The following is a 19,700-nucleotide window of genomic DNA, read 5'->3' on the forward strand; positions in this document are numbered from 1 at the left end:
CGAACCGGGATTCAAACCAACAATCAAAGGTTTCTGGCGTGCCCAAGGGACGCAACTCTGCACAGCGAATCCCAGCACCTTAGACGACTGGGTGACCCATGCCCCCTATAGTAAGAGTGAGTGAGTGAGTAATTGCTTAACAACGCATCAGCAGTCTAAGTTCCTAATGCACTTACCCTTCAGCCATTTTAACCAACTTATCCCCTTTTCAGGCAGTAGATATTAGGGACATACTAACCCAGAACCCCATGGCGACTCCAGGCTAGAACCGGTCCCAAGCAGCCAATGCCGGTTGCCTAGTGAGGACTCCAGACTCACCTGAGCAAGTTACCATGACGACAATGACGTCACCTGAAAATGTAACCATGATGATTATGACCTCACCTGATCTGGACGAAGACGATGCCATTGATGACGTTGAGGGTGTCGAGGACGCTAGAGAGCGAGGGTGTCTGGATCTGTATCGGCGGGAATGTGATGCTCTTCTCCCCCTTGTAGATCTCGTTCATCTTCTTCTGGAACACGACCGCCTGCTGTGTGAGGTGCTTCAAGCACTCCGACGACTCCTTCGTCCGCTCATGCTCCTCGCCAAGCTGCCAGGATGCAAGAAGTCAAATAAATACACATTAAGCAGGGTCCAACCACACTTACAGACTCAAGGGTGAGTGAATTAGATTGGTTTTACACCGCTTTTAGCAATATTCCAGCAATATCACGGTGGGGGGCACCAGAAATGGGCTTCACACATTGTTCCCATGTCGGGATTCGAACCCGGGTCTTTGGCATTACAAGCTAACGCTTTAACCACTAGGCTACCCGACCGCCCCTACAGACCCATGGAGACATTATGACTGAAGGTGGACTACATAACTGTTGTGTCAATGCAAACAGTGATCCCTCAGTGACATTGGCGACACAGAACAAGGCACTGTACACCAGGGGGCTCCCCAGCAGCTGACCCGATAAGATCCGGGTCTTCAGCAATCCACGCTAACGGGATCGGGGGGTCAGGATCTTTTGGTCAAACCTTCATTTTCTTCTTTGAGAAGATCCGGGGTAGAATAGGTCTTCAGCAACCCATGCTTGAAGTAAAAGAGCCGACCAACGGGATCAGGCTCGCAGACTTGGTTGATGCATGTCATTGTATTCCAATTACCTAGATCGATGCTCATAATGTCACTCACTGGATTGTACGGACAGCTGTCTTATAGCTGGAATATTGCTGAGTGCGGCGTTAGATGACAAACAAACACCAGTAGCTGCCTGTCGTCTCTCTCCAACCTTTACCAACAACATGTAGTTTGAGTGACCTACCGTCTGCCTGTAGATAGCGAAGGCCTCCTTCTCACTGAGCAGTGCGGCCCGGAAGTCTCCGCGACATGAGTGAGTGCGGGCCACCAGGTGATAGCTCATTGCCACTTTCAAACTCTTCACACCAAAATACCTGCAACACAACACAGAAAACTTGGATATAATTCAAAAGACAGTGAGAATATGTGATGGGTACACAGTTCTACTCTCACTGGTCCCACTGCGAGCACACCATCACTGTGACCGACGCCAAGGCAGAGTGGGTGTATGTGATGGGTATACAGTTCTACTCTCACTGGTCCCACTGCGAGCACACCATCACTGTGACCGACGCCAAGGCAGACTGAGTGTATGTGATGGGTATACAGTTCTACTCTCACTGGTCCCACTGCAAGCACCCCATCACCGTGACTGACGCCAAGGCAGACTGAGTGTATGTGATGGGTACACAGTTCTACTCTCACTGGTCCCTCTGCGAGCACCCAATCACCGTGACCGAAGCCAAGGCAGAGTGAGTGTATGTGATGAGTATACAGTTCTACTCTCACTGGTCCCTCTGCGAGCACCCAATCACCGTGACCGAAGCCAAGGCAGAGTGAGTGTATGTGATGGGTATACAGTTCTACTCTCACTGGTCCCTCTGCGAGCACCCAATCACCGTGACTGACGCCAAGGCAGACTGAGTGTATGTGATGGGTACACAGTTCTACTCTCACTGGTCCCACTGCGAGCACCTAATCACCGTGACCGACGCCAAGGCAGAGTGAGTGTATGTGATGGGTACACAGTTCTACTCTCACTGGTCCCACTGCGAGCACCTAATCACCGTGACCGACGCCAAGGCAGAGTGAGTGTATGTGATGGGTACACAGTTCTACTCTCACTGGTCCCACTGCGAGCACCTAATCACCGTGACCGACGCCAAGGCAGAGTGAGTGTATGTGATGGGTACACAGTTCTACTCTCACTGGTCCCACTGCGAGCACCCAATCACCATGACTGACGCCAAGGCAGAGTGAGTGAGTGTTTGTTGGTTGTTTAACGCCGCACTCAGCAATATTCCAGCTATATGACATCATGAACATCGTTCCACGCAAATGGGATACGATGACATGCATCAACCAAGTCAGCGAGCCTGACTACCCCATTTCCGTTAGTCGCCTTTTACAGCAAGTGTGTGTGTGTGTGTGAGAGTGAGTGAGTGAGTGAGTGAGTGAGTGTGTGAGTGAGTGAGTGTGAGTGAGTGAGTGAGTGAGTGAGTGAGTGAGTGAGTGAGTGAGATATTACGCCACTATTGGCTAAAATTAGCAATATCACATCCTGGGGACACCAGAAATGGGCTTCACACATTGTACCCATGTGGGGAATCAAACCCTGATCCGAGTGTGACGAGCGTATGGACATTCAGAGGGCTGTGTGGAGTACCTACTTTGTATTAAGCTGCAACGCCTGCTCCAGGAAGCGGAGGGACAACTCGTACTCCTCGACCGCGTGTAGGATCAGACCTATGTTACTCTGCAGTAGAATGGAAGAGAATATATATAATCTGCATCACAACCTCGCCAAGCTGTAGGACACCAGTCTGGGAATTCCTTTTGAGGGAACAATACTTTGAAAATAGGAAAACAAGTGAGTGAGTATGGTTTTACACCGCTTTTAGCAATATTCCAGCAATATCAAAGTGAGGGACACCAGAAATGGGCTGCACACATTGTACCCATGTGGGGAATCGAACCCAGGCCTTTGGCATGACAAGCGAACACTTTAACCACTAGGCTACGCGACCGCCCCATGAAAACAAGTGAGAAAATGCAATTTAAAAAAAATATATATTGACCGTGATGTTCAAAATTAGGCTCGTGGTAATAGGTAATTTGATTTTGTCCTTCAATTATCCACCACACTGTCAAAAATTCAATTCCATGTTGCATGAAAATCAACAGACTCACTTCTACACAATTAGTTAGAATGTTTTCACCTTGTCATGAAATAGTTCCAGACCCCTGGATCGGATCTTAGTTCCCATGAATGTAGAGAAACGAACTGACGTCATATTATAAACACTTCTTTAATGAACACTTTAGGAAGACTATTGGGTAGGTGGGACCCACTCACGTCAATGAGGGCGACTTCGGGATGATCCTCGCCGTAACAGAGCAGCGCCAGGTAGCGGGCCCGGTACATCAGCTTCAGTGCGCTCGACACCTGGTTGTTGGCGAAGCAGTAGAGGGCCAAGTGTGCCTGAAACACACGTCCAATCAGAGACATGTACATCACAATCAGTCAGCCAATCACAGACATGTACAATCAGTCAGCCAATCAGATAAATGTACATCACAATCAGTCAGCCAATCAGAGACATGTACATCACAATCAGTCAGCCAATCAGAGACATGTACATCACAATCAGTCAGCCAATGAGAGACATGTACAATCAGTCAGCCAATCAGATAAATGTACATCACAATCAGTCAGCCAATGAGAGACATATACAATCAGTCAGCCAATGAGAGACATGTACAATCAGTCAGCCAATCAGAGACATGTACAATCAGTCAGCCAATCATAGACATATACAATCAGTCAGCCAATGAGAGACAAGTACAATCAGTCAGCCAATCAGAGACATGTACAATCAGTCAGCCAATCAGAGACATGTACAATCAGTCAGCCAATGAGAGACAAGTACAATCAGTCAGCCAATGAGAGACATGTACAATCAGTCAGCCAATCATAGACATATACAATCAGTCAGCCAATGAGAGACAAGTACAATCAGTCAGCCAATCAGAGACATGTACAATCAGTCAGCCAATCAGAGACATGTACAATCAGTCAGCCAATCAGAGACATGTACAATCAGTCAGCCAATCAGAGACATGTACAATCAGTCAGCCAATGAGAGACATGTACAATCAGTCAGCCAATGAGAGACATGTACAATCAGTCAGCCAATCAGAGACATGTACAACTAGAAAGTGTTTTTACTCGTAAAAACATATGTCTCCCCCCAATCCCCTAACCCCCATTCATTCGTTTACTTCACGTTAAACCCCATCTCTTCATTCCCACCCTCCATTACTAAATAACAGAGACAAAAATAGAACTCCTAGAAATTTCAAACAACTAATGGGCACCACTTCAGTGCTGGGTTAATGTGTATACAAAGTTTCGCGAAAAAATATTAAACGGTTTCTGAGTTATGGTCCGGAAACCAAGCTTACCCCCATTCATAGCCTATGTTCAAGTTATCTCCATGGAAACGAGAAAAAATAAAAATGTCAAAAATCTCTAAATAGCAAAAGGCACCACTTCAGTTCTGGGTTAATGTGTATACAAAGTTTCGCGAAAAAATATTAAACGGTTTCTGAGTTATGGTCCGGAAACGGTGGGAACGCCGACGCTGACGCAGACGCCGACGCCGACAGAAACAGTGCCAAAAACAATATGTCTCCCTCCATTCTGGGGGAGACATTATCAGTCAGCCAATCAGATACATGTACATCACAATCGGTTAGCCAATCATAGACATCTACATCACAGTTAGCCAAGCACACGCACAAATATCATCAATCATTGAAACACACATTACAATTATCACAATCATTGACATTCACACATCACAATCACCTAATGTTTCACTTACATATTCTGTGATGGTGTTTGGGTGATCAATCCCCAGCACCCTCTCACTCATCAGCACAGCTCTCTGTTGGAATGACAGCGCCTGGAGACAAACAACAGTAGTCACACATAACATAGGATATACAGGATATACAGCACACCCCTTACTGCCCTCTCCGTACTCCCCCACCCCCCTATGAACTGCCAGTGTATTGTTATAGTGGATGGAGTCACTGACCTCTCCGTACTTCCCCACCCCCCTATGTACTGGCAGTGTATTGTTACAGTGGGTGGAGTCACTGACCTCTCCGTACTCGCCCCCTTATACTGGCAGTGTATTGTTATAGTGGGTGGTGTCACTGACCTCTCCGTACTCGCCCCCTTATACTGGCAGTGTATTGTTATAGTGGGTGGAGTCACTGACCTCTCCGTACTCCCCCACCCCCCCTTTGTACTGCCAGTGTATTGTTATAGTGGGTGGAGTCACTGATCTCTCCGTACTCACCCCCTCCCCTATGTACTGGCAGTGTATTGTTATAGTGGGTGGAGTCACTGACCTCTCCGTACTCCCCCACCCCCCTATGTACTGGCAGTGTATTGTTATAGTGGGTGGAGTCACTGACCTCTCCGTACTCCCCCACCCCCCTATGTACTGGCAGTGTATTGTTATAGTGGGTGGAGTCACTGACCCCTCCGTACTCCCCCACCCCCCTTATACTGGCAGTGTATTGTTATAGTGGGTGGAGTCACTGACCTCTCCGTACTCGCCCCCTTATACTGGCAGTGTATTGTTATAGTGGGTGGAGTCACTGACCTCTCCGTACTCGCCCCCTTATACTGGCAGTGTATTGTTATAGTGGGTGGTGTCACTGACCTCTCCGTACTCGCCCCCTTATACTGGCAGTGTATTGTTATAGTGGGTGGAGTCACTGACCTCTCCGTACTCCCCCACCCCCCCTTTGTACTGGCAGTGTATTGTTATAGTGGGTGGAGTCACTGACCTCTCCGTACTCCCCCACCCCCCTATGTACTGGCAGTGTATTGTTATAGTGGGTTGAGTCACTGACCTCTCCGTACTCCCCCACCCCCCCTATGTACTGGCAGTGTATTGTTACAGTGGGTGGAGTCACTGCCCTCTCCGTACTCCCCCACCCCCCATATGTACTGGCAGTGTATTGTTAAGTGGGTGGAGTCACTGATCTCTCCGTACTCCCCCACCCCCTATGTACTGCCAGTGTATTGTTATAGTGGGTGGAGTCACTGACCTCTCCGTACTCACCCCCTCCCCTATGTACTGGCAGTGTATTGTTATAGTGGGTGGAGTCACTGACCTCTCCGTACTCACCCCCTCCCCCACCCCCCTATGTACTGGCAGTGTATTGTTATAGTGGGTGGAGTCACTGACCTCTCCATACTCCCCCACCCCCCTATGTACTGGCAGTGTATTGTTACAGTGGGTGGAGTACCTGACCTCTCCGTACTCCCCCACCCCCCTATATACTGGCAGTGTATTGTTATAGTGGGTGGAGTCACTGACCTCTCCGTACTCGCCCATGATGTAGTTGAGTCGCGCCAGGAGGCGAAGACAGGCGGCAATCTCAGGGTGCATGGCCCCGTATACATTGTTGAGGAGGTTGAGGGCCTCGCTGATCAGCTCGTACCCTTCACGCAACAAGCCCTGCTGGATCTTGTTCTGGCCGCTCGTGAAGAAGTGGTAGGCGTCTGTGGCCTGGGGAAAACATCAGCTTGTTAACATCTTAACATCAACACACAAAGTCACAAACTCTTAATCAGTAGCTGCCAACTTTTCCAAATTTCAGTATGTTCTAACAATATTCTGAATGAATTGTCTGCAGTCAATACAGCCATGTGATTCCAAAATTCAGTCAATAATTTAGTCGCTTAGTTTTTCTTTCGGCCACAGCAACTTTCGATACAAAGAGTTGAGTTTTAGGACTGGACAGACAAAACACCAGTAAGGATGAACAAGAGATGTTTGCTGCAGATTGACATAGGTAAGATAGCCTCGCAATATGAAATCTTTTTCTGGTCAAATTTTCCCTCTCCGTAGATTGGTGTATTATTTGTATTAATAAGGGAAGAGACATTAGTTGCAAATTCGTATATTAAATACGAGAAATTTGTTACAGTTGACAGCTACGTCAATCATGTTCGGAAGTCCTGAAACAGGGGTCGACTCTACTGTTGGAATTTGAGCCAAGTCCCATTGATACAAGCACCTGCGGACGTAATTGAGAATGGTAGCTTACTGATTCACTAGTTCATAATCATGGCCTCCATTCCACTTATGAACAAGAAGAAGGATCCCAGATGCATTCATTTGTTTCCCCTCAGGGAACGGGAGTGTTGTGGAGGGGGAGTTTATTTCCACACCAGCTGGCCTCACACCTACACCCGAGACATGATGGTGTCAACCTTCACTACTCACGAGTCTTAGAATGAATTATCAAAGTCAAAGACACTGGTGTCCGTACCTTGGGATGTAAATGTTTGACGATAGGGAAAGCGTTGATGATGTCGTCCTCATAGAAGATCTGTTTGTTGCGGGAATCGAGGTGGTACTCTCTCAGCAGGATCTGCACGCCGCACGTGCGACACAACATCCGCAACAGCGCGGCTCGATTGAGGTTGTACTTCTCCGTAGCAGACTCCACGGAATCACTGCACAGAAGGGGAGACAAGTCATGTAATGTAACGTTCACAACAAAAACTGTGAGAGTTGGAGAAAGACCAGAACAAAATGAAATAATACAGTTAACATTGGTTACACCATGCCACAGAGTTGGTCTCCCTTTGATGTTGGCCAAACCAAACTGTCATGGTCACCTTCAAATCCCCAGTGTCACCTCCCAATCCCCATGGTCACCTCCCAATCCCCAATGTCACCTCCCTAATCCCCATGGTCACCTCCCAATCCCCATTGTCACCTCCCAATCCCCATTGTCACCTCCCTAATCCCCAATGTCACCTCCCAATCCCCATTGTCACCTCCCAATCCCCATTGTCACCTCCCAATCCCCATGGTCACCTCCCAATCCCCAATGTCACCTCCCTAATCCCCATGGTCACCTCCCAATCCCCATTGTCACCTCCCAATCCCCATTGTCACCTCCCTAATCCCCAATGTCACCTCCCAATCCCCATTGTCACCTCCCAATCCCCATTGTCACCTCCCATTCTCCATTGTCACCTCCCTAATCCCCATGGTCACCTTCCAATCCCCACTGTCACCTCCAAATACCCAGTGTCACCTCCCAATCCCCAGTGTCACCTCCCTAATCCCCATGGTCACCTCCCAATCCCCATTGTCACCTTCCATTCCCCATTGTCACCTCCAAATCCCCTTTGTCACCTCCCTAATCCCCATGGTCACCTCCCTAATCCCCAATGTCACCTCCCAATCCCCAATGTCACCTCCCAATCCCCATGGTCACCTTCCAATCCCCATTGACACCTCCAAATCCCAACTGTCACCTCAAAATCCCCATTGTCACCTCCCAATCCCCTTTGTCACCTCCAAATCCCCATTGTCACCTCCCATTCTCCATTGTCACCTCCCAATCCCCAATGTCACCTCCCAATCCCCAATGTCACCTCCCAATCCCCATTGTCACCTTCCATTCCCCATTGTCACCTCCCAATCCCCATTGTCATCTCCCAATCCCCATTGTCATCTCCCAATCCCCATTGTCACCTTCCAATCCCCATTGTCACCTCCAAATCCCCATTGTCATCTCCCATTCCCCAATGTCACCTCCCAATCCCCATTGTCACCTCCCAATCCCCATTGTCACCTCCCAATCCCCATTGTCACCTCCCAATCCCCATTGTCACCTTCCAATCCCCATTGTCATCTTGGTGGATTATCCTGCCCTGAACCTGGTCAAATAAGATGGACAATATTTATAGTAAGGGGTATGCTTAGTGGTTTGAATTTAGCAATCTCCGAGCCTCATCCAACTCAGATATTGGGTTCAAACCAAGACCATTCTCATGATTTACAAGGAACCGGCATCTACACCACCACCATTTTGGACCTTTTGTTAAATGCCATTCACAAATATTCAAGAGTCAGGACCAGACAAACCAGTGATTGATATTCTGAGCACTTATCCATCAAGGTAAAATGACATACATTCAACCAAGTCACTTAATCTGACTACATGATCCATCAAACCACCTCTTACAACAAAAGGTGTATCAGTGGGGAAGCCTAGTGGTTAAAGCGTTCGCTCGTCACGCCAAAGGCCCGGGTTCGGTTCCCCACATAAATACAATGTGTGAAGCTCATTTCTGGTGTCCCCCGCCGTGATATTGCTTGAATATTTTCCCTCACTCTCTCTCACATTGCTGGGGGCCATCCCAGAACCACCCCGGGAGTCAACGAGCTGACGGCTTGATGCATCAGAGGACTCAGGCAACGTGGCCGGGTGAACATTTAGACACTGTTCCACGCTTCCAGAGACTTACCATTCCAAAGCGTAGCCATAATATTCATCAACTTCATCAACAATCTTCTTCCACAGGGTTTTTGGCGTCTCCGACAGCCACTCTGTGTTGTCTGAAAATATCGGACGTACATAGATCACCCGATTAACTTCAGTAGAAGTAGATCCAACAAGTCATGAATAAATACAAGAAACATGACACATGGTGGTCATGTTAGGCAATGTGACTTGCACAGTACAATAGGGTGGCAGCTCTACTGCTGGAAGTGCACAGTACAATAGGGTGGCAGCTCTACTGCTGGAAGTGCACAGTACAATAGGGTGGCAGCTCTACTGCTGAAAGTGCACAGTACAATAGGGTGGCAGCTCTACTGCTGGAAGTGCACAGTACAATAGGGTGGCAGCTCTACTGCTGGAAGTGCACAGTACAATAGGGTGGCAGCTCTACTGCTGGAAGTGCACAGTACAATAGGGTGGCAGCTCTACTGCTGGAAGTGCACAGTACAATAGGGTGGCAGCTCTACTGCTGGAAGTGCACAGTACAATAGGGTGGCAGCTCTACTGCTGGAAGTGCACAGTACAATAGGGTGGCAGCTCTACTGCTGGAAGTGCACAGTACAATAGGGTGGCAGCTCTACTGCTGGAAGTGGACAGTACAATAGGGTGGCAGCTCTACTGCTGGAAGTGCACAGTACAATAGGGTGGCAGCTCTACTGCTGGAAGTGCACAGTACAATAGGGTGGCAGCTCTACTGCTGGAAGTGTACAGTACAATAGGGTGGCAGCTCTACTGCTGGAAGTGTACAGTACAATAGGGTGGCAGCTCTACTGCTGGAAGTGCACAGTACAATAGGGTGGCAGCTCTACTGCTGGAAGTGCACAGTACAATAGGGTGGCAGCTCTACTGCTGGAAGTGCACAGTACAATAGGGTGGCAGCTCTACTGCTGGAAGTGCACAGTACAATAGGGTGGCAGCTCTACTGCTGGAAGTGCACAGTACAATAGGGTGGCAGCTCTACTGCTGGAAGTGTACAGTACAATAGGGTGGCAGCTCTACTGCTGGAAGTGCACAGTACAATAGGGTGGCAGCTCTACTGCTGGAAGTGCACAGTACAATAGGGTGGCAGCTCTACTGCTGGAAGTGCACAGTACAATAGGGTGGCAGCTCTACTGCTGGAAGTGGACAGTACAATAGGGTGGCAGCTCTACTGCTGGAAGTGCACAGTACAATAGGGTGGCAGCTCTACTGCTGGAAGTGCACAGTACAATAGGGTGGCAGCTCTACTGCTGGAAGTGTTTCTGAGAGGAAGGAGACAACACTGAGTGAACGAGGGAAGTCATGACTCACCAATACTGAATACTGTGCTCTGTTTGTTCTTCTTCTTGCTTTTCCTCTTGGCAGTTTTGCTCTGAAGCTGAAGAACAAGTGAGTGAGTGAGTGAGTGAGTGAGTGTGCTGAGTGTGGTTAGTGAGTGAGTGAGTGCGTGCACGAGTGAGTGAGTGCGTGCGTGCGTATTGAGTGAGTGAGTATGGTTGTAAGCTGCTTTTAGCAATAATCCAGCAGTATCACGGCCGGGGACACCAGGAATGGGCTTCACATATTGTACCCATGTCGGGAATCAAACCCGGGTCTTCGGCATGACGAGCGAACGCTTTAACCTCTAGGCTATCTGACCTCCCCACTTAAGTGAGTGAGTGTGTTGAGTGTGTTGAGTGTTTGTGAGAGAGGTGAGTGAGTGTGGTGAGTGTGGTGAGTGTTTGTGAGTGAGTGAGTGAGTGTGGTGTGAGTGAGTGGAGTGAGTGGGGTGAGTGAGTGGGGTGAGTGAGTGAGTGTTTGTGAGTGAGTGAGTGTGGTGTGAGTGAGTGTTTGTGAGTGAGTTGGGTGAGTGAGTGAGTGTGAGTGAGATGAGAGTGGTGAGTGAGTGTGGTGAGTGAGTGAGTGTGGTGAGTGAGTGAGTTTGTGAGTGTGTGATTACCTCCTCGGGGGTGACCTGAGCGTGGGGGGTGGAGTAAGATCCCAGGTAGCAGTTGAGGAAGTGACTGATGGCGGCCGACAGACTCATCATGTCCACGCCCTGCATGTACGTCTTGAACAGGTGCTTGATGGCGCGGTTAATCAGCTCACCCACGGCTATACTCTGCGAGAGAATGAACACAGAGATTAAGATTCTAAGAGGACGATATCTGTAACATCAATCAACAAAAATTCCCAAATTAAAATTAAAAGCTTACCATTCAGGTGATCATTACCATGGCAACTGAGGTTTGTGTATTTGACCGACAACAGGACCAGTAACTATGGCCTTAATCCTTAGCTTGACATAGGGTAGTGAACACAACGTAAAACATTCTAATACATTTCTGACAGAGTAATGTGCTTTTTTCTCCCACTGTTGGAGAACCAAGATAAACACTGAAATACCAAGTGTAGAATTCAGTGAGTGAGTGAGTGAGTATGGTTTTACGCCGCTTTTAGCAATATTCCAGAAATATCACGGCGGGGGACTCCAGAAATGGGCTTCACACATTGTAACCATGTCGGGAATCGAATCCGGGTCTTCGGCGTGACGAGCGAACGCTTTAACAACTAGGCTACCCGACCGCCCCAGTGTAAAATTCAGAAAACTTATGACCTTAAATCAAGAGTTGAGGTGAAATGGGGTTTAATTTGCATTTAAGATTAATGTACTTATAAGAGCAAGCACGCATGTGGTGTGGATGGATGGGTTGGCCTGTTCCGGATTCATGTCTTTTTATACTACAAGTCCACGCAGTGAGTGAGTGAGTGAGTTGGGTTTTACGCCGCTTTTAACAGTATTCCAGTTATATCGCGGCGTGTCAGCTTAATGTGGGAGGAAAGCCCGAAGTGATGCAGGTCTCAGACGTTTACCACTTCGGTGAAACCCACGAGCACGGGTATGGTGCTGACAAACCTAGAAACATAATCGGGGCGAACCGGGATTCGAATGTCCACGCAGATACAGCTGTTTGACATGCACACCATTCAGACCCGCGACTAAATCTTGAATCAAGAAAACCCATATACTTACATATACATAAGAAACAGACGAGTATTTGGAGAACATCTCAGCAACCTTGCCAAGGTACCGCATATTGATACCCCTGGAATCATAGCAATGTCAGGATTAAAAAGTGACGAAAAATGTGCAATGCCCAAAATTGGACAGCTGATCAATAGGTGGTTTCGAGTCCTGAAAACTGTTCATTGGTTGTAACAGGGGACTTGCTTTGACGAGGTGATATGGCAGTCACAGGAATTACAAGTTATTGTCTTTAAAATCAGTGCAAGTGCAGACCAGTTCTACCGGTAGCATCAATACAGGGTGTCTGTGGGCCTTACCTGTTATGCATGGCCTCCGTGAGAGTAAGGCCATCGATGGGGGAAGAGGTGTGGTCAAGACAGTCATTGATCTGAAAGGAAACATGCTTCTATTTATTAAGTACTTTCTATGCACAAACAAGGACAGAAAAAATGTGAGTGGTCTTTGTTCGCATCAATGAAACTTAGCATTCATGTCTCCAAAATGACTGCACTGCACACTTTGGATAGCGGTTTGGTTTGGTTTGTTTGTTGTTTAATGCCGCACTCAGCAATATTCCAGCTATATGACGGCGGTCTGTAAATAATAGAGTCTGGACCAGACCATCCAGTGATTGACATCATGAGCATCAATCCACGCAATTTGGATCAATGACGTTTTGAATAGCGGAAATACCAACTTGAATATATACACAAACACTGTTTATTGAGCAGCAGTTGTAACAAGTCCATAACAATGTCATTTAAAGTATAGGAATTACACAATGCGAATCCGGTTAGTTACTACTGCTGGGGTCAAGAGTTCTACCCACTCGTGTCAAACTAGGCATCATTGACCATTCCAATCAGGGAACTGTTGTTGTTTTAATTTAATTGCCATTGAACTTCCATAATGCCAGTCAACAGAATAAACATATAAACTGTGTGTTGTTTTCAGGAAAACAGTGTTTATTGTTATTACGGAAGTGCTTTACTCAGTGCTAATAAGAAGTACTACATGTATTTGCTGTTTGATTGGATGAAGGACAGAACAATTGTATCATTCTACTGGATTTGGTGAGGGAGGCGCATTGATTTTCAGTGGCATTATGGCTAGGGGTCAGCAGTCGTATTAATTTGGAGACACATTAATTTCAAGATTTACTGTATGTGCCACTTCAAGGTGGGACTTCTACTCACGAGTGTTGGTATTTGGTGTAAAACGAGGAACTCGGCTGCATCCTTCACTAACTGCTTCTCTCTCTTCAACGTCTCGCTCTACAACAGAAAGTGAAAACTGGGGAGTTTACATCCCAGAAACCTTCCCGCTGTTGTTTGTCTGTTGATTAACATGGCACTTAGCAGTATGTCAGATACTTGATGGCAGCCTGTAAATAATCAAGTCTGTACAAGACAATTCCATGATTGATATCTTGAGCAACAATCGACACCGTTGCGTACGTTGACAAGCCATCAACCAAATCGCCGATTGACCACCGGATCCGTTAAACTGCCTGTTACGACAAGCGTTGGTTGCTGGTGACTACACACACAACTGTATCCATCTGGGCAATCGAACTTGACCTTTGCTGTGATCAGCGAACACTTTAAACAACAAGACTACCCCAAAGGCCCTTACAAAAAGAAATCTATATTGTGATACACCTGGGTTGACTTTCATGGTAAACTCACTGTAGCTGAAAAAGTGAGTGAGTATTGTTTTACGCTACTTTTAGCAATATTCAAGCAATATCATGGCGTGGTCACCAGAAATGGGCTTCATACATTGTACCCATGTGGGGAATAGAACCTGGGTCTTCGATGCATGGATGTATTCTAGGAGTGTACTCTGCTTTGTTAGTGAAGATATGACAGGGGAGACAACTCTTACCTCTGGGTCTGCGTGTTGAACATGAGGCTGGAACACGTCTGGGTTGAAGGTCATGTTAAACTCGGTGTCGCTGAGAGAGCCCACCGCTTTACCCGCCTTCTTCACAATATCCTTTGTGTTCTCCTCAACTGTAGAAGAGAAGGCAGTTCATGGCTAGTCGAAAAGTTATGATGCATAAAATAAACTCAACTCAGCCTCTCTGAGTTTGTCCTTGTGCCTCAGCTGTACTTGTCTATGATTGACCTTCACTGCAAGTACGGTTTGACCTTCACTGCAAGTACGGTTTGACCTTCACTGCAAGCACAGTTTGACCTTCACTGCAAGCACAGTTTGACCTTCACTGCAAGCACAGTTTGACCTTCACTGCAAGTACGGTTTGACCTTCACTGCAAGTACGGTTTGACCTTCACTGCAAGTACCGTTTAACCTTCATTGCAAGCACAGTTTGACCTTCACTGCAAGCACGGTTTGACCTTCACTGCAAGCACGGTTTGACCTTCACTGCAAGCACAGTTTGACCTTCACTGCAAGTACGGTTTGACCTTCACTGCAAGTACAGTTTGACCTTCACTGCAAGTACCGTCTGTTCCAAATACTTGTCTACAGATCTGAACTTATATTTTGCATTATGTTCAGTCTTATGATATATTCTTTAATGTTGTATTGACAATATCTCGGAAAAATAGCGACCTCAACACATGGACTAGCATAAGATGATCTTACAAGACTAAACTCCAGCTTTGGACTAAAGTCGCAGACTGCAAGTATGCTATCACTAGGACAAGCAGTAACCATGGCAACTCACATGTCTGACTGTCTGTCCCTGTCAGGGTCTCAACGATCTTCTTGGCTTCCTCCGTGGCGATGTCATTCTCCAGCTGCGCCTGCGCTGTCTGTACTGTTTCGTCGCCACTGCCACCATTCACCAACTTCTCAGGGGACTGGACAAAGCACATAAAACCCTTTATCATATAATGGGTAGGTTTCTCGGCAGGATAAAGCCAACAGATAAAACAATATGCGGATAGAGATGCAAATATCAAAGGTCAAGTAGCGACTACTTTACTGTTTACAAACAAACATGGTGTAGCCCTTGTCATTCGGCGATTGATTCAGAATTAACCATCAGGAACCTGTATAAACTACAGGGATAATTGCCATCATTATTAAAAGAACAGTCTAATATACTGAAAATCAGTGTCTAATTGTAATGTAGCTCAGGCATTTTATAAGTTTTGGCAACTTTGGTGATATAAATTTTGAAACAATTTTGTGAGGGCACTAGGACTAGCCACTAGGATCAGTAGCCACATCTGTGCTTGTAGACCTCTGCGGCTTGAAACCTTTTCCACAAATTAAAATAGTTGGATTTGGCCAAAATATGTTCGAATTGTTATCTTGTTTCATTTTGTCGCTGTGTGTACATCTGTCTGCACTTCTTAACGTTAGGACAAGACAGGCCAAAGTCAACAACGTCTGAACGTGGCCGTGACGTCTCATGGACTAGGGTTAGAGTAGCTTCCCTTTGACAAAGGGCAGTTACTCTAGCGGACAGACTGATGGATTGCCGCGAAATGCAAGTAAAAACAATTGTTGTTTTGTGTATATGTTGCTTCGCCACTGTAAAAGAAACAGATTTCAGTTAGAACTATATTGGCTACTATCACTGTCCGACTGACACATCACTTACCATGTGACGTAATAAATATTAATACGCGCATTCCAGGAAAACTAGCAATGTTTTGGTAATGTTTGTGAGAGAGGGAAATTAAAGAAGGCTCGCCAAATATGTTTATTCCTAATGCAGGATATTTACCATCCCCAAATACACTCGCATGATAACCTCTCTATATTTCTATGTTATTTTACGCAGCAGTCAACTAACTTCAAGCCATATCACTGTGGCCTGTAAATAATCACGCCTTTATCAAACCAGTGGTTGATACTATGAACATCAGGGTATGATGAAGGTAAGGTGAAATGGGGTATAACTCGCGTTCAAGATTGTTGCACTTAAATAACGACATGCATGCATCTGTGTGTGTGGCTGGTTGGACTAGTCCAGACTGATGCTGATTTTATAGTGCTAGCCCAGTGAGAAACAATGCCGCAGTGTTACATGAATACCCCAGTATACTGACTCAGAGCCTACCAGTTCTTGTTGTTTTAGCCCCTTATGCCGAGTTCCAGGTAGGGTAACAACAAGTACCATCTTTTCACGTCTTTTGGTATGATGCAGTTGGGGATCGAACCCCAACCTTCTGCTCTCCCGGCGAACACTGTGTCAAAGCATGGGAGTAAAGATCTGTTTGTGGAACAGGGTCCTGGGAGGATTGTGACCAGGACTCCACACGGGGGAAGACGCCGGAAGTATCCTGGATGGGAAAGTATTCCCTCTCATAATGTGTCCACTGCAACAACCTTTGTCTGATATCTCACCTTGATGTGTACCACTGCCTTCTCAGCCTCCTTCTCAATCTCTTTGTTGTCTGTGTCCTTGACCTTGCTGTCTGCATCCTTGACCTTGCTGTCTGCATCCTTGACCTTGTTGTCCGTGTCCTTGACCTTGTTCTGTTTGAGCAGCTGCAGCTGTTGAAACTGGAACGCTGCATGTCGGACAAACGCCACGTATCTGTTTCTAAAACCATAATAGCAAGAGTCTAAACATTTGTGAGTGCACTTACAGTAACTCAAGGGCCTGTTATTTATTGCTGCTGCCACCTCCGACCCATTGTATTGTCTTGTTTCATGGTAAACCTAAAGCTGTGTGTTTCAATATAATTTTAGTAAAATCTAAATATTTTTTACATTTGTATACTTATTCTGTATTACTCCTAAATGCATTTTTGACAGAAACTGAATAAAATGTGGTTCCAACCAGTTTGAAGCAGGACCCGCATGACCACGGAAGTGATGATGTCACGTATATTTCACATTACTGCTTGCCACCAGACAGACATGTTTCATCAATAAATTGTCCAGAAGTAAATGTATTAAGGAGTAATGCAGGACAAGTTACGAGATCATTGATTGTTCAGTTGTCATTTACCGATTTCAAAATATAGTATGTATCTAATCATGGGTTAAACTCTGTTTCAGGTTGAAAGTCACCTTATAACAGCACTAAATATCAGACAAGTGTACCAGCGTGTTTCAGCGGTCTCAGTGGTTCTACTTACTCCACGAAGGCCTCGATGAGCTCCTGTCTGAGACAGGCCAACTTGTGCCGATGATCCCGGGGGTAACCATGGTCCTTCATGTCCTTGCTCAACTCCTCAACTAGAAACACAATCATCTCATCAACTCAACTAGAAACACAATCATCTCATCAACTCCTCAACTAGAAACACAATCATCATATCAACTCCTCAACTAGAAACACAATCATCATATCAACTCCTCAACTAGAAACACAATCATCTCCTCAACTAGAAATACAATCATCTCATCATCTCAACTAGAAACACAATCATCTCCTCAACTCCTCAACTAGAAACACAATCATCTCAACTAGAAACACAATCATCTCCTCAACTAGAAACACAATCATCTCATCATCTCAACTAGAAACACAATCATCTCAACTAGAAACACAATCATCTCATCAACTCCTCAACTAGAAACACAATCATCTCATCATCTCAACTAGAAACACAATCATCTCATCATCTCAACTAGAAACACAATCATCTCAACTAGAAACACAATCATCTCATCAACTCCTCAACTAGAAACACAATCATCTCAACTAGAATCACAATCATCTCATCAACTCAACTAGAAACACAATCATTTCAACTAGAAACACAATCATCTTAACTAGAAACACAATCATCTCAACTAGAAACAATCATCTCATCAACTCAACTAGAAACACAATCATCTCAACTAGAAACACAATCATCTCATTAACTGTCAAAATAACAAACTCAATTGTTAGCTTCTGATTTGCTTAAAAGCATGCTGTGGTAATTGCATATAATATTATTAAAAAGGGTTTTAATGTCAGTGAATTGTCTCACCCCATCTTTACATGAGAGTCTGACTATTCCGGTCATCACCTGGTGACGATGGACGTACCTGGCAGTGAGAGAGTCTGACTATTCCGGTCATCACCTGGTGACGATGGACGTACCTGGCAGTGAGAGAGTCTGACTATTCCGGTCATCATCTGGTGACGAGGGACGTACCTGGCAGTGAGTGAGTCTGACTATTCCGGTCATCATCTGGTGACGAGGGACGTACCTGGCAGTGAGTGAGTCTGACTATTCCGGTCATCACCTGGTGACGATGGACGTACCTGGCAGTGAGAGAGTCTGACTATTCTGGTCATCACCTGGTGACGAGGGACGTACCTGGCAGGAAGTTGGCATCGGGAGGAAAGGTTCGCAGGAGGTCCAGCACGTAGTGCCGCTGGTCATTACCCACAATGCCCTTGCACTCTATGGAGGAAAACAACTCGATTTCTTCTTCCTTGTTGTTGAGCACCCTGCCGGCAGAAAGAACATTTTTTTATAGTTTTTCTCAGCAGTTTTGTGATATTCCAGTTCTCAGACAGCAAGAAAAACAAAACAAGCCAGAGAACTTCCCTATCTTACATTCTGACTTCAAACATTCTTAAACTGATGATTCCTGCTAAATGATTTGTTTTTTTGTTTTTTGTAATAATACACAAAATATTGCAGGTTAGCCTGATCCCGATACAGTCCGTTGCCTCCTATGACAAGCATAGGTTGCTGGGGATCAATTCCAAGCAGGATCCCCCAAGTGTTATAGTGAGTGGGTATGGTTTTAGTGATATTCCAGCAATATCCCGTCTAGATGTAGCAATGAATGCCATGTGTGAGACCATTTCTGTGTAACTAGGGCTGACATTAACTCTGAGACTCTTCATATGGCCATTATGCAAAGTAACATTACAAGACTTTAATCCAACTTTCTGGAGCTGCCCGCTAGCCTGAGCTGGGTGCCTAACATCTAAACTGGAACTGCTTGATGATACAACACTATCAACTGCATTACAATCATCAATATTTTATATCAAAACAAGTTTTGTAATTAAGAACTTACTTGTGAGGGCGGACTTTGAGTTGAGTTGCTGTCTTTTGCAACTGAAATTGAAATTAATTTGTTATTCATACACTCCACACATAAACTGCAATACTAATATTAGCTTGTTTTTTTTGTTGTTTAATGCCGCACTCAGCAACAGGGTTAGAAACTAACAGTTTTTGTCCACTAGTCCTTATAATGATAACATATAGCAAAACCCTTAAAATGGGCCAATTTCTACTAGTCCTTAGGATACATTTACTTTTGGGCAGTTTGGTAAGGACTACAGGACTAGTGCCAATTTTTAACGCTGA

The 19,700-nt window shown here is 45.9% G+C and overlaps 1 protein-coding gene across 1 annotated transcript in view; it reads right to left on the reverse strand.

Annotated features, from left to right (window-relative positions):
- The window catches only part of LOC124132072 (clustered mitochondria protein homolog), a 71,173-nt gene that overhangs the window by 10,912 nt on the left and 40,561 nt on the right, over positions 1-19,700 (reverse strand). The window contains exons 14-32 of the mRNA XM_048396489.1: positions 19,405-19,445; positions 18,690-18,823; positions 17,514-17,613; positions 16,774-16,972; positions 15,140-15,275; positions 14,335-14,462; positions 13,644-13,721; positions 12,765-12,835; positions 12,454-12,526; positions 11,380-11,541; positions 10,752-10,818; positions 9,427-9,517; positions 7,431-7,617; positions 6,473-6,664; positions 4,958-5,038; positions 3,427-3,552; positions 2,741-2,826; positions 1,315-1,444; positions 385-593 (exon numbers count right to left, since the gene is read on the reverse strand). Coding sequence (XP_048252446.1) covers positions 385-593; positions 1,315-1,444; positions 2,741-2,826; positions 3,427-3,552; positions 4,958-5,038; positions 6,473-6,664; positions 7,431-7,617; positions 9,427-9,517; positions 10,752-10,818; positions 11,380-11,541; positions 12,454-12,526; positions 12,765-12,835; positions 13,644-13,721; positions 14,335-14,462; positions 15,140-15,275; positions 16,774-16,972; positions 17,514-17,613; positions 18,690-18,823; positions 19,405-19,445 — 2,291 coding nt within the window. The remainder of the gene's footprint in view (positions 1-384; positions 594-1,314; positions 1,445-2,740; positions 2,827-3,426; positions 3,553-4,957; positions 5,039-6,472; positions 6,665-7,430; positions 7,618-9,426; positions 9,518-10,751; positions 10,819-11,379; positions 11,542-12,453; positions 12,527-12,764; positions 12,836-13,643; positions 13,722-14,334; positions 14,463-15,139; positions 15,276-16,773; positions 16,973-17,513; positions 17,614-18,689; positions 18,824-19,404; positions 19,446-19,700) is intronic.

The sequence above is a fragment of the Haliotis rufescens genome, unplaced genomic scaffold (assembly GCF_023055435.1).
Source record: "Haliotis rufescens isolate VD_foot unplaced genomic scaffold, xgHalRufe1.0.p SCAF_15, whole genome shotgun sequence".
Lineage (NCBI taxonomy): Eukaryota > Metazoa > Mollusca > Gastropoda > Lepetellida > Haliotidae > Haliotis > Haliotis rufescens.